The sequence below is a fragment of the Tenrec ecaudatus genome, chromosome 2 (genome assembly GCF_050624435.1).
Source record: "Tenrec ecaudatus isolate mTenEca1 chromosome 2, mTenEca1.hap1, whole genome shotgun sequence".
Classification (NCBI taxonomy): domain Eukaryota; kingdom Metazoa; phylum Chordata; class Mammalia; order Afrosoricida; family Tenrecidae; genus Tenrec; species Tenrec ecaudatus.
Window position 1 is genome coordinate 195,072,656 of NC_134531.1, and position 15,399 is coordinate 195,088,054.

General features: G+C 42.6%; 1 protein-coding gene across 4 annotated transcripts in view; it reads left to right on the plus strand.

Moving 5' to 3' along the window:
* The window catches only part of MAPK9 (mitogen-activated protein kinase 9), a 69,307-nt gene that overhangs the window by 41,851 nt on the left and 12,057 nt on the right, over positions 1–15,399 (plus strand). For 3 of the 4 annotated variants that reach the window (XM_075542095.1, XM_075542097.1, XM_075542098.1), the window contains exons 5-7: positions 2,073–2,211; positions 11,918–12,083; positions 13,177–13,248. In XM_075542095.1, coding sequence (XP_075398210.1) covers positions 2,073–2,211; positions 11,918–12,083; positions 13,177–13,248 — 377 coding nt within the window. Of the gene's footprint in view, positions 1–2,072; positions 2,212–11,917; positions 12,084–12,786; positions 12,859–13,176; positions 13,249–15,399 lie in introns of all 4 variants that reach the window. The other variant, XM_075542099.1, reaches the window with a different exon arrangement.

The window sequence follows — 15,399 nt, forward strand, 5'->3', positions numbered from 1 at the left end:
GAGAGAAGTATTTAAAAAAGTGGAGAGTTTTATTGAGCTGTTAGTAATCATTAAGACTAGTAGGTCATAATGTCCATCACAGATAAAGAATGACAGACAAAGAGTTCTTCAAAGTTGACACTGACCATTAGTGCCTCATTAACACCACTGATCTGCTGCATACAATGTGTTCTCACGGCAACACTAGTTCTCCATCCTCCTGGTAGCCAGCGTTATGGGATTTGCATGGTTACAGTTACGCTTTCAAGTGAACATCATTAAAGATTCTGTTTCCAAAATCTTAAAGAGTTTTCTAACAAATGAAAGGAAACATTATTTTATTATTAATTTGAAACATAATGTTGAAGCTTATTCTGAATGCACTGATGTATTCATTCCTTCAACAAATATTTATTAATTGCCAACCTAGCACTAGGTTCTCTCTTATAACATGTATATTCAATGACCAAAAAAGGCTCATATACAAAACTGTAATTTATTAAGAAATGTACTTGGTAGTAGTATTCCTTTCTGTACCTTGCCAGATTACCATGGGAAGATGTTTTGGGAAAACCTCACTGTATGAATGGCATTTAAGGAAAGCCTCGAAGGTGGTGAGGAGCCAGTCATACAGATGTTTGCAGGAAGATTGAATGGGGACAGAAGGAGCAAATGGTGCAGAGTTTAGAGTGAGAGCATGCTGGCTATGGTCTGAGGAGGTGGCTGCTAGGGCTGGAGGGACATGGTGTCCTACCTCAGAGAAGAGGAGCTTGGAGCAGTGGAAAGGCCAGGCTTCTTATGGCCTTGTGGGTCATTGTAAGGATTTTGGCTTTTACTCTAAGGGATATCAGAGTAAGATTTTAAGTAAAGGTTTGTCCTGATTGTAGCTTATGTTTTAAAATAACTCTGGCTTCTGGGTTGAGAATCCACTGTAAAGAGGGGAGGGAAGTGCAGGCCACCAAAGAATACCAGTTAGAAGATTACTGTAGCAATTCAGGTGGGTGACTCCCAGTGGCATGGCTCAGACAGGGCTAATAAAATGTGGGTGAACAAACGAGAAAGGATGCTGTAACTGCTTGAAGGTAGAGTCACAGTATTTCCTAACGGATAGGACGTGTGATATGAGAGAGGAGCTGGGAAGGGCGCCATGATTTTTAGCCTGAGTACTAGAAGGATGAAGTTGCTATCAGCTGATAGAGAAAGCTTACAGAAGTAGCAGTCTTGGCCAGAGGAGATGTGAAATCAGGAGTTCCATTTTGGACATGTTTTTTGAGGTGTCCACTAGAGATCCAAGTGGAAATGCCAAGTAGACAGTTGGATGTATGATTTGGGTTGGAGGGGAGGTTGGTTTGATTATACAGATTTGGGAGTTGATGCTCTATAGATAATATTTAAAACTGAGACTAGAAGAGACAAAGACATCCTGGAGGTCAAGGAAAGTTAGCATATCCAAAAGGTAGACAGAGTGGTCTCTATGGTCAAGTGAGGATTGGCTGTTGGATTTAGCAACATGATTGCCATTAAGTGACCTCAAAGAGGACAATTTTTGCAGAATGGTGGGGCAAAAGCTTGATGGCGGTGGCAAAAAGAAAGATGGAAGAAGAATTGAAGATTGCAAGTGTGGTCATTTCTTTGAGTAATTTTGTTGCAAAGGGAGCAGAAAATAAAAAAGGGAGGAGAGGGCAGAAACTGATAGAGAAGAAGGACCGACAGGTTAGACTTTTTAAAGAGATAAGACAGCATGGCTTGTATTTTGGTAAGAATGATCCAGTAGCAAAATCATTATGATATAGGAAATGTTCAATGTGAAGATAGTTTTTACCATGATATAAATATTGTTTTACCTTTAACTTGAAAGGCTTTGTATAAGTTTGTTGTTTTATCTTAGTTGGAAATTTTTTACAAAGTTCATTCACTTCTTTTGAAGATACCCAATAAATGTTGAGGAGAAAACGAATGATCTTTTGCTTTAACTAGTATGTGATAAGAAGGCAAATTGCTACTATTTGTGAAACGAGATGTATGGGTTAGTAATTATAGAGAAAATTTTTATTGCTTTTCATGGATACATGACTTGATATTTCCCCCCTCAGGTATTTGGTTATGGAATTAATGGATGCTAACTTATGTCAAGTTATTCATATGGAGTTGGACCATGAAAGAATGTCCTACCTTCTTTACCAGATGCTTTGTGGTATTAAACATCTGCACTCAGCTGGCATTATTCATAGAGTAAGTTGTAATCCCATGTTTCTCTTATTTTTAAAATTGTAATCACTTTGTTGTTCTAATCCTCCTAAGACAGAGAGTTTAAACTTTTTGTCAGTATTGCAGATCTAAATAGACTCTGGGCTGTGTTGTATTTGCAAACATTATTGCATTTGGAGGAATTTGAGGACTGCTTGGTTTGCCCAGGCTGCGGCGTGCTAGCTGCTGTGGAGTCAGGGAGGAAGGAAGGAGCCACGTGGCTCTGATGTTCACAGTACTGCTCAGCAAATCCTGCCGAAGACTTCATTTAAAAAATCATATTTTCATTGTGACATAATGTAGAACTCGAGGAAAGTTCCAAAAATAGGACAAAGCGTTAGCAAATACAATTTACCCCAATTCCCCTATTGCTGTTATTATTTTGTTCTATTTGAAATCCCACTTTTAATGAGTAAAGAATTTGAACGATACAGTTGCTCAAGAAATCTTACTTCAGGTATGTCCCAAAGTTGACCACATCCCGGCTCGTTCATAGGCGTGCCTCCCTCCACAACTGTTCAGAATGACCCCCAGCTTGCCTCTTCCCAGGAGGCTAGTGTCTTTTCTGTCGGAGTAACATTTAAAAACCTGGGAGATATAATGAATTCTCTAGCCTGATTCATAGGGACACAATAAGTTGATTGTTATCTACCTGAATAACTGTGTAAGCCAAGCATCATGACAATTCATTAAAAATTTTTTAATTGTGTGAAAACGTATGTAACAAAAAGCTTGCCAATTTTCAGTGTGTGATTCAGTGGCATTAATTACATTTATACTATGTTGTAAACCATCTCCACTATCCACTTTCCTGTTTCTCATTACCCTAAACAGAAACTCGGTGCTCCTTAAGCGTGACTCTTCCTTGCTCCTTCCCACCCACCCCTGTAGCTCATAAACTTTTGTCTCTATGCATTTATTTGCCTGCTGTGGATTTCATAAAAGTTAAGATCACATGATATTTCCTTTCTGTATCTAACTTATTTCACTCATAATGATTTAAAAGGTTATGCATGTAGTAGCATATATCAGGACTTTGTTTCCCTTTATGGCTTCACCAAATTCCAGTGTATGTATCTGTTGATAAACATTTGTGCTGTTTCCACCTTTTGGCTATTGTGAATAATGATTTATTGGTATACACTTACCAACAATGAGTCTCTGCTTTCAAGTCAATTGGGTATATACCTAGTAGTGGGATTACTCGGTCATGTGGTACATCTGTGTCTACCTTTTTGAGGAATGATAGAATTTTTTAAGCAACTAAATTTTTGAGTGAAACTGGAGGCGGAAACAATATAATTTTATTAGAAATAGGTATTCTTGGCATTCTCTAAATTATTACTATATCAGTTTTACTGACAGACTATCTTTAGTTTTAAAACAAATTTTATTAAAGTTTTTTTTTTTTACCGATGAAGTAAACATTTACTTGTGAATGTGAATAAAAGCAGACGAGAAAGACATAACCTATTGATACAGGAAAGAAGCAATGGCTCCTTGAAGGAGTAGTGTCATTAATTCTTCCAGACCAGTTAAATGCCAGAAAAGGTTGGTTCCATCATAGTCACTGAGAGAGACCAGATAAGGCTCCTCTCCGATCCTTCCCTTCCCCGTCAGTTCAAGGGCAGATGGCCAGAACCAGGATGCAGGCACCTCGTGTCCTCCCAGTGCCTACTGAGTCTGGCTCACTGAGAAGCACCGGATTCATCAACCCAGATGTACCATTAAGATACAGCCTTCTGCTGCCACCAAGTGTTGAATTAAATCATTTAAATTATGTTGCTGAATTTGTCTAAAATGGTTTTATATTAAACAAAAATTAATTATTTGAAAAGGAATGCATTCATAATCCATAATAAATGAAAGTTAAATGAACGCTCTCCAACCCTCCATTCTCACTGAAGGGGACAGTTTGGTGCTTCTCCTCCTACCTTTACTCTGCCCCTCTCTCAGGCGTATGCTACTGCTCATATAGCTGTTAAACCTGAGTCCTCTTACAATTTACACTTTTCAAACACAGGGTCATATTGTATATAATTAAACTCTTGCTTATCTTTTCTTTTTTAAAAAATATAATAAATTTTATTGGGGGCTCTTACAGCTCTTATAACAATCCACACATCAGTTGTATCAATCACATTTGTACATATGTTGCCATCATCATTTCCAAAACATTTTCTTTCTACTTGAGCCCTTGGTATCAGCTCCTCTTTTCCCCTCTCACCCTTGTGAACACTTGATAAATTATTTTTATTTTCGTATTTTACACCATCTGGTGTCTCCCTTCACCCATGTTTCTGTATTCTTGTTTTTCCGTACTTTCAATGGGGGCTCCCAAACAAAGACTCAAAGGAACGCCATCACAATGCAGGCTGCCTCCACTGAAGGCACGTGAACCCTGATGGCCCAGTGGTTATGCGCTGGACTGTGAACAGAGATGCTGGCCGCTGGAAATCACGGGCCTCTCTGCGGGGGGAAGACAAGCTTTCTACTCTAGTAAACAGCTACAGTCTATCAAATTGCCTTGGGTCAGTATGGACTTGATGGCAGTGAGTTGAGTTTTGAGTTCACTGAAGGCAATCCAAATTTTGGCACTGACTCTCTTTAGTGTCCGGTGTCCATCTTTCATAAATGCACAGCGTAAAACATTTAATTTGCCTTCTTCACTGTCAGTGACACATGCACACACTCACATACATATATATTGACTTATAAGAACAGAGATTTATTGTCTGACAGTTCTGGAGGCCGGCTGTCAGAGATCAGCGTCTCGGCCATGTTGATTCCCTCTACGTTTTTTTTTTTTTCCTTCTAAGGTTTTGAGGGGTGAATCTGTTCCATGCCTCTCCCCCAGCTCTGGTGGCCCCAGGTGTTCCTTGGCTTACAGATGCAACATCACATGGCATCCTTTGTCTGTCCCCTTCACCGTGTGTCTTCCTTTCTTTTACAAGGACCTCAATCATATAAGATTAGGACCCACCCTTCCAAAGTATAACCCCATGTTATCCTGATTACATCTACAAAGACTCCCCTTTCAAGTAAGGTCACACTCAGAGGTACAGAGGCTAGAACTTCAAACCATCTTTTTAGGGGACACAATTCAATACATAATCAATGTCCATCCATGTAGTGTAATCAAACCCCAAAGTCACTGCCATTTAGTCCATTCCGATTCTTAGAGACCCTGGAGGACAGAGAATGGGCTGTTCCTTGATTGCTGAAACTTTAACTCTCTACAGGAGCAGACGGCCTCATCTTTCTCTTTAGGAGTGACTGGTGAGTTCAAACCGCTGACCTTGGTACAGCCATTCCATGCACAACCCACCATGCCACCAGGATTCCTTGGTGTGAATCAGGCTTCTTATTAGTCACAGAATCCATTAGTTCAGTTGCAGAAGATGAAGTGCCATAAAAATTGATGGCAGTTATAAAAATGTAAGCGGTGATTATTTAATGAGCGCTGGTGGCGCAGTGGTTAGGTTAACTGAAAGGCTGACGGTTCAACCCCTGACCTATCCTAAGAAGCCCTATGAGGCAGGTCACATGGGTTCGCCCTGGATCGACAAGAGCTAGACCATAACGGCAGGGAGGTTCTTTTTAAAGTAATTATTTAGCCTGTTTAAGCACTGCCAGATCCTGGGTAGGAAGATGCAATAGCGCCGGCGCTGGCTGAGTTCGAAAAGGAAACCTTCCTGGGGTTCGGAGCGCAGGCTTCCTAAATACCTGGGAGACACCTCACAGGCTCCCCTGGCTCAGGGGTGGAGCTGGAGAAGGGAGTCCGCTCGATGTTCCAGAATCGCCCCTCCAGCCTCAGTTTGTCTCTTAAATGCTTCATTGCCCCCAAGCTAGTGAATAACCCGGGACTGCGCGTCAGACTAAACCCATCCTCTGGGCTGTGAACTTTGGAGTTTGGGGGAGTTCGGTGGCACACGGAGCTCTGAGCAGCTTGTTTTGCTGCCCGACTGTCCCTGAGCGCGCATTCCTCTCTCGGTCAGGTCTGGGGACTGTCCACTGACAGCAGGACAGACAAATCGCTGCCCGGAACCACAGCATTCTGACACCCTACGGGGTAGCCCGTGTGACCTGAGGAGGGTGGCAGGATGCCCTGAATCCCAGCTCCCCGGGGACCCGTTCCTTAGACAGCAAGAGGAAGCCTCGCATCCCCAGAGCTGTCTCCCAACACATAAAGACAAGGCTGGGGAAAGTTGGACTAAAGCACACCTCCGCAGGGTGGGTACGCCAGCTCCGGGCCTCGGGAGCCCACGGCACCGTCCTGGAGTTACCGCCAACTTTCCCCGAGCGCTTCGGAGCTACTTGCTGCAATTTGTGGCGCGCGGATAGGGCACGTTTGCGGGGCAGCATGCACGAGCTGCTCCGCTCCGCTCCGCGTACCTGCTGGCTTTTCTTTTTAATCAAGGGTCAGATACTTCCACAGACCGTTACATAAAACATAATCTTCCTTAGCTAGAGCACTGCAGTGTAGTCTTGGTGTAAGTCATGGTCAAGTCAAAGCACAGCACAGCCTGGCCTGTAGGAGAGCTGAGTGGATCATTTCTATGGCCGCTGCAGTCTAACCCTTACCCCCTGAGATCTGCTTTTTAAACAGGTTCTCAAGGTCCTCTACTAATGAGGGGAAGTTTGAAAGAGGGTTAGTGGGGCAAACTCTAGCCTCTATCATTGCAGTTAGTCTCCTGACCTTGACTGGTTCTCATGCTCTGCCTGCTCCACTTGCGGTGTTACATTTCCCAGCCCCTCATCTCACCTTTGGCAGGACTTGGTAGCCTAGCTGGTGTGACCCAAACCTCATCAAGCTGTGTCTTTGTCTCAGTCTGGAGTTGTTGTACATGTTTGGGCACAGTTACGATGGAGCAGGGAAGACCAGCAAGTGCCCTCACGTAGTTCTCCCAGCCCCTGTGGTATAAAATTGGCTCTACTTCCTCTGACTCACCTGGCAGTTTGATGATTCTGTTTTTCACATGTCAGTATCTGCACCCATTGTGTCCATTGTGCCCAGTAGAGATGAAAGTTCAGGAAGACCCATGTTCTGTCCCTTTGGGGACCAGGACCACCAAGCCTACAGAACTCTGAGTTGTGAGGAAGGAATTCAGCTGGTCTTGGAATATGATGGTAGGTGGACCACTCCTACTCCCACCCCTAGGACCCTGAACCCTTGTATTCTTTTGGGGGGAACCCAGCACCATGTGTTTTTGTTATTTGCCATTAAGTCAATTTCCACTCGAAGTGACAGTCTAGGACATAGTAGAACTGACCCATAGGGTTTCCCCTGCCACCATGGGCTCGCACAACAAAAATTGTGAGGGTGGCACAATGTTTCATTTTGTTGTACGTAGGACCGATGCAAGTCGGAATCGACTCAATGACGGCAGCGTAGGGTTTCTGCGGTTGTTATCTTTATACAGCAAACCACCAAGTCTTTTCCCTCCCATTTGCCCATTCTACCCAGTTTCTAGGTAGAAACTGCTGACCCGTCATTTAGAAGCTGAGTACTTTAACCATTGCACCACGAGGACTTTGTAGAGCACCATATAGTGTCAAATCGAATGCCACTCTATATCCTTTTGGGGGGGTTGCCTCTGAGCTGTCACTTCACCTGTTCCATTAAAAGGTTATTCCATCATTCTGTAAAACCACCATCCCACTCCTGCCTATGTAGGCATTGCTGCCTCTTGTATTTCAAATCTCTGATCAGGTATCGCCTCAGGTGAGCACCACTAAAGCCTTTACAATTGGTTGTCACCCTCGTCAGGGAGTGCTCTACTTACCTCTCTGGATGGCATCTTCTTCCAGTCCCACTTCTGCATCTTCCTGTCTGTGTTCTCAGACCATTACTTGCATGAGTGCAAGTCTTCAGAAAAGTCGGCACTATGGTAGGATTTGGCATGCATTGGGAAAACACCTGAGGAAAAGAAAAGACGGAGTCAGAGGAGACAGGGGAGTAGTTGGGTAGCAGTACAGGTTTGATCCCTTGCAGGAGAAAAGGAAGAAGAAGAGTTGGATGAAAGCACTTCAGGCTATAACACACCTCTAAGGAAACGGCCAGGCCACCTTCAGAGGAGTCCTCCATCTCTGAGGTAAGGGTCAGCATGCGAACCCCTGTTGCACCCCGCCATCGGTCGAGAGCAGCCTTTGGGAAGTGTGGCCTCTGAGCAAGCACAAGGACAGTCTTAGCACTCGGCCTTTCTGGGGGGCAGGACGCTCAGTGGCACATTTCAGGGGCTCTCACAAGTTGCCGTGTGTTTCGTTTTCGTTGGAACCATCCCGTCGGTTCCACCCTCTAGTGACCCCGTGCCCAACAGAAGGAAACACTGTCCAGTCCGCACCCCTCACACTGGTCCTATCCTGGAGCCCAGTGTTACAGCCACTCTGTCAATCTATCTCCTTGAGGGCCTTCCTCTTTTTCTTTGTCCCTCTCTACTTTACCAAGCATGACTCCCTCTCCAGGGATTGGTCACTCCTGACAGCGTGCCCACAGTACGTAACTGTGTTAGCTCAAGTTGACTAGAGAAACAAATCCAGGAGCGTTCATATCTGTATAAGAAAGAGCTTTATGCCAAAGAGCAATTGTTTATTGAGGAAGCACCCAGTCCAGTCCAGATCAAGTCCATAAGTCTGGTATTAGCCGAGATGTCTGATACTAGTCTATAAATTCTTTTTTAGACTCACGCAGCACATGCAATGATGGCAAATGCAGCAGGATGACAGGCTGGTGGGTAGAAAGTCTTGTGAATCCAGTGACGGTAGACTCATCTCAACACTGGCGCGGGTCTCCACATGGCTCCTCCAGCTTTCTGCGTGTTTCAACAGCAGGAAAGGGGGGGCAGAGAGAGAGAGAGTGGATCCAGGCTCCAGTGAGCTATTTATCTCCTTCGTGCCTCCAAATGAGGTCATCAAGCTGTGACCTGATTGGCAGGCTAAACTCTACCTCTTTACTCTTTTTTTGTTTGTTTTTGGTTTTTTGTTTTATTATTTTTAATCATTTTATCGGCGACTCATACAACTCTTACCACAATCCATACATCCACCCATTTTATGTAAAGCACATTTGTACATTTGTTGCCGTCATCATTCTCAAAACATTTGCTTTCTATTTAAGTCACCTCCTCATTTTTTCTCCCCCTCCCTCATGAGCTCTTGATAAGTTATAAATTATTATTTTGTCATATCTTGCACTACCCGATGTTTGCCTTCCACTTTTCTGTTGTCCATCCCTCAGGGAGGAGGTTATATGTAGATTCTTATAATTGCTTTCCCCTTTCTACCTCCCATTCCCTTCACCCTCCTGGCATCGCCACTCTCACCACTGGTCCTGAAGGAATCATCTGTCCTGAATTCTCTGTGTTTCCAGTTCCTATCTGTACCAGTGTACATCCTGTGGTCTAGCTCAATTTGTAAGGCAGAATCGCGATCATGATAGTGGCAGGAAGGAATTATTTAAGAACTAAAGGAAAGTTGTATGTTTCATTGTTGCTACACTGCACCTAGACTGGCTCATCTCCTCCCCAGGACCCTTCTTTAAGGGGATATCCAGTTGCCTACAGATGGGCTTTGGGTCCCCAGTCTGCACTCCCCTCATTCACAATGATATGAGTTTTTGTTCTGATGATGCCTGATACCTGATCCTTTCGACACCTCATGATCACACAGGCTGGTGTGCTTCTTCCATGTGGGCTTTGTTGCTTCTGAACTAGATAGCCCCTTGTTTACCTCTTCACTCTTAATACCCTCAACTCGACACAATGTTATGTAACTACCACAGTAAGACAAAGTCTCACCATCCTTGCTTCTAAGGAGCATTCTGGCCCCACTTCTTCAAAACAGATTGGTTTGTTGTTTAGGTAGTGCATAGTACTTTCAGTTTTCTTTGCCAGCACCACAATTCAAACACATCGATTCTTCCCTATTTAGTGTTCAGCTTGGAAAATACCATGACTTGAGTCAGTGCACTTTAATCCTCAAACTAACATCCTTGCTCTTTACAACTAAAGAGGTCTTGTGTAGCAGATTTACCTAATGCAATGCATCTTTTGGTCTCTTGACTTCTGTTTCCATGAGCATTGATTGTGGGTTCAAGCAAGACAAAATCCTTGACAACTTCAACCTTTTTCTCTATCATAATGCCGTCTGTTGTTCCAGTTGTAAGGATTTTTGTTTTCTTTACATTGAGTTGTAATCCATATTACAGGTTATAATCTTGATTATCTTCATCAGCAAGTGCTTCCCGTCCTCCTCCCTTTTAGCAGCAAGGTCATGTCATCTGCATACTGAAGGTTGTTAGTAAGCCTCCTCCAACCCTCCAGTTGTAATCAATGTGTTTGTTTTCCTGTTTTGGGTGGTTTCCAAGAACTAAATGGCATAACCGACTTTACTATGCCATCTTAAAACTGAAAGTCTATACTGGCTAGATAGTGCCTGGTGGACTCCCCGGAACTTTGGCCCTTGGCCACCCTCAGGTCTAGAAACAAACCCGCCTCCGTGACTCAGTTTTGAGCCAAGCAACAGATCGGTCTATAAGGGGAGTCATCCACTAGGGAGATGCACACTCCTTAGAGTAATCCACCATTTGAGATAAAAAAGCAGTACCTAGCCCAGGACAAGATTCAGCAGTGTTAGGAAAGGAGAACTGGAAACAGGGAGTATAGGAAGGAAGTGGAATAGGTGGTGTTGCATTGAGGGAATTGAAACTGTTGAATGGAAAACTGATTCTTCATCCAGTTCACAATAATAAAATTAACAAATGATAAAACCCCGAACAGCCTGTAAAGTTTTAGAAAGTTACTATAGAGGCTAAGAGGAAAGAAGCTGTGGGAGTGGGGGATAGGGGGTGAGAGGGGGAGTTCTGAGGCACTTTCCTCTGTGATCTCTTCAGCCCTTTCCCCCTTGTTACGCTGAAGTGTGCGGCTGCCTCCTCTTGTTGCGCAGGCACCATGCTGAGCAGCTGTGCACCTCATAGATCTGCCAGGTCCCTAGTTCATTAGCCGTTTTCTCCGCAGATGGGAGTAAAGGGGGTTGTTCCAACAGAAGCTTGACAGTTTTCAGGCAGATGGAAATGTCTGAAGACGGGCGTTTTGCTAGCAGGCGGCCCTGTGGAGGTGGTTTCCACTGTTGCCATTGTCAGAATCAGTGTTGCCTCAACCGCCCTTGTTCTCGTGGCTGGGCTGTTATTTCTAGGCCAGGTTGTATTTCAAGAATGCCTGGGTGCTAAAGTGTGGACATTTCAAAATGCTTGTAACTCGACCTTCCAAGCAGAACGTATTGATGGATCCTCACCACCAATAATGTGTCGGGGAAGGGCTTGTTCCTCTCACCCACCAACTTACGTGCTGCTTCTCCCCCGTTGCTGCCATGTGCCCAGCTGAAAGTGGCACTCCTGGTTGTACATGTGTATGCAAAGGTGCTTGGCACGTGTGTGCTATATTTTGTGGGGTGTGTACATGTGCAGTGTGTGTGTGCAAGCACATGTATGCGCGTGTATATGTATGGGGGTAGAGTACCATTTTATGTTAATAATTTGTACTTCTTTGTATCTGAAATGCCCATTTTTGCCAGAATACTTGATTTTAAAAAAGGAAAGAAGAAACCTCACTTCATTTTGCCTCACCTGTTCTCCTAGCTCCTATGAAGAGGATCATCTAATGTATGTGTATTAATTTAAACCATTTCTTTCTAGGATTTAAAACCTAGCAACATTGTAGTAAAATCAGACTGTACCCTTAAGATCCTTGACTTTGGACTGGCCCGGACTGCATGCACCAACTTTATGATGACCCCCTATGTGGTAACGCGGTATTATCGAGCCCCAGAGGTCATCCTGGGCATGGGGTACAAAGAGAATGGTGAGTACTGATGTTGTTAAGAGTGCCAGTGGGTACCATTAGATTTGTTCTCTTTCCTTTGAAGTAATTGAAGTATAATGTGAGAACTGTATTACGTGTAAATTGTCATAGTTCACAGACATGAAATAATTCACTTTGTATTTTAATTCCTTAAATTAACACAATTTAAAATTTTATTACAATTACTATTTGAATTGAAATTACTGTTTGCATGTTTTCTGAAAGTATAACATATGAGGGACTTCAAAGGGTTCATGGAAAATGGGACTAAAGGTCAAGGAGATGCACATGGAAAAGCACACCAGGTGCATTTTGATGCTTAATAACTTGTGCTCCAACTTTGTGGAGCAAATCACTGTATACTTCCTATTAGTCCCCTGTGGAAGTAAGAGAAAGCCAGACCTCTGTTAATTTCTCCCCACCCAAGCAGAGGGGAAGGTAAACCAGCTCTCTGCCAGTGTAGTCAGAGGCAAGGGCTAGAGCTGGGGCTCAGCAGAAAAGGATGGGGACCACAGAATTCAGGACTACCCCTTGAGTCCCAGAATGCACTGCAGCTCAACAGTGACCACTCAGAAGAGCACTCCCTACACACTACTTTTGGCAAGCTGGGGACACTGAGTGACTGTGGACTTCTTTGGGGAGGAGGCTTGGGGGAAATCTTGAGGGGTATAAGGCTCGCTTTTAATCCCCTGATGTTTGGTAGTGGACATCTGGTCTGTCGGGTGCATCATGGCAGAAATGGTCCTCCATAAAGTCCTGTTCCCGGGAAGAGACTGTATCCTTAATAGGGAACAACCACGCATTGAGTCTGGGGGTTGGGTTGGGTGGGGGGGCAATGGGCACTACTTCCTTCTGGATCTGTTGTTTATTTGGTTAAAACTGTAAAGTACTGAAATCTTTGACATCAAACCCATTGCTGTAAACTGAAGAGTAAAAATAGAGGTCGGCAACCATTCATGTTGTGTGAAAAGTCCACCCTTAGATTGCAGTTTATTTTTCCATATTTGTGTGTTTAGTACACTGTTAGATTCCTTTTGCTCACCTTTGTTTTGTTCATGGCACGCCATAATTTTTCATCTCATTTTATTTTCAGTTGATATCTGGTCAGTGGGTTGCATCATGGGAGAACTGGTGAAAGGTTGTGTGATATTCCAAGGCACTGATCGTATCCTTCCCTGGGATCTTGAGCCCCAGCCGTGCCAGACCGAGTCTCACTTCTAAATGAACACGCAAAGGGGAAATCTTCTTATTCTCAGCTGCTTTCCAATTGCTCTTTGTTACAGTTGTTAAATTTGTGGCACAAATCTGATGCTTAAACTTTACATGTTCTTTTTTCTTTGACTACATCTATTGATTTTGTTGAGGCTTAGACTTAAGTCGCTAAAATTCAACCTAGTTTTATGAAAACTACTCTGAGGGATATAAAAATTGTTTACTCTTTGACAAATATAGTCATATATTTAAACAAAAGCACTATTTCAGTAAATTATTTTAAATAGGAAAGTAACTTTAATAGGTTCATATGCTTGTGTTATTCATCTGTTCTGTTAATTTTAAGAATGCATTAAATGGTTTTCCCTGAAAGTAAGAACTTTCACATTACGTAAAACTTAAATGAAAATTTTATGAAGAGCTAAATTCTCTTGTTATTCTGCTGATTAGTAGAAATTTACCCAAAGGGTTATTTTGTGGCACATTGGAAATCTAATTCAATGTAAGACTCAAGAGGTTAAATTACACTGTGGTCAACCATTCATATTAATGGCATAGTATAAAGGAGACTAGATGACATTCATATTGATAATTATGATAGCTTTTGTCCTTCTTTAATCATCCCGTCTTCTTTAATATGTTTTACTCTAACATGGTTCTTCACATATACCGTTTTTTGTTTTCCATTTGTGTTCTAACTATGTAGTATTTTCATTAACCTTTGATTTTGTTTTGTTGTTAAAGCTTAAAGTAGCTTCTGTCCATTGACAGGCTAATGGTTGTTTTTAAAGCAAAATAAGCTCTGAAGTTCATATTTTGTATGTGTGGCCGTGTTTAAGTATTTGAGTTTTTTAAAAATGATTTTATGAGGGTTGTTTTCTTATAAATTCCTTACAAGACAAATTGGAATAAAAAAGACTTTATTCATGTAATTTTATCTCTTTACACTTTCTACATCATAAGTTTTATAATATATGAAGTGAAATATAACATTTTATTGTAATACGTTTTCTCGCAGTTTTTCATTTCCTTTTATCAGATCCACTATTTAAGACTGAATAAATAGGCCTTTATTTTTCTAGAATTATTTGTTTTGCAGTTAGTTTTTCCTCAATTAACATATGTATTGTGCCTTATGTTATTTATTAAGAATCATTTTCTTCAGAAACTGCAAATATGAAAGCTATAGGTATTTTTAATACATACTAGGAATTCTTACATTATATATTAGCATATTGCAATGTCAGTAATTTAATGACTATGCATAAGGTCATCTAATAGTATTCTCTACAAATATCATTATTATTATTCAAGGAAAAACTTGTGTATATTTTCAGAGATTAGATTAAAATTCTTGGTGTAGAAAAATATTTTGGAAGCCAGATGCTGGTTCTTAGAGATTGGTTTTAGGTTTACGGCCTGGAACACATAAGGAACTCCTGACCTACTGTGAGAAGCAGCGAGCTTTAGCCAGACCGCTCGGGCTCTCCCACATGGTCGCTTCTGGGTTTCCCGATGTGTAAAATGAGAGTCCTGTGATCTGCCCCTGAGGGCCATGGAGCTTACTTACACACTCAGAAGGTGACCTAGGCATGCCTGAATTATTTTTCTTCTCATTACCTCCTTTTTAGTCTGTAAAAATGCCCCTTTACTCATTATCCAGTAGCTATTATTGGAGCACCTGGTCTTTCTCTACTCTTTCATTTAGCTTTGAAGGGAACTTCCGCTTCCCTATTGAGGGTTTCCATCCAGGACAAGAGTGGTAGCGGGGTGGCAAGCAGTGCAGATCCGTTGTGCTTGTACAGTGGAGCTGGAGAGGCCAAACTAGAGCCTGCAGGTGGTGAGGAGTTGAACTCAGCATCTCTATGCCAGGAGAATATTCATAGAGCCTTGCTAGGAAAATCCAGAATGGAGTGCCAAAACGAGACTGTTATTCTGTCAGTGGGATTTTAAACTTGACACTAGTAATGCGTGCTTATGGAGAAAGAGTAGAAAGAGACCAAGGGTAAAGCCCCCGAGGTGGGGGAGGAAGAGGAAGGTGAAGAGGTCATTGACAGTCACTTCCAGTTGTGCAGGCTGGCGACATTGCTACATTTTGACTAAA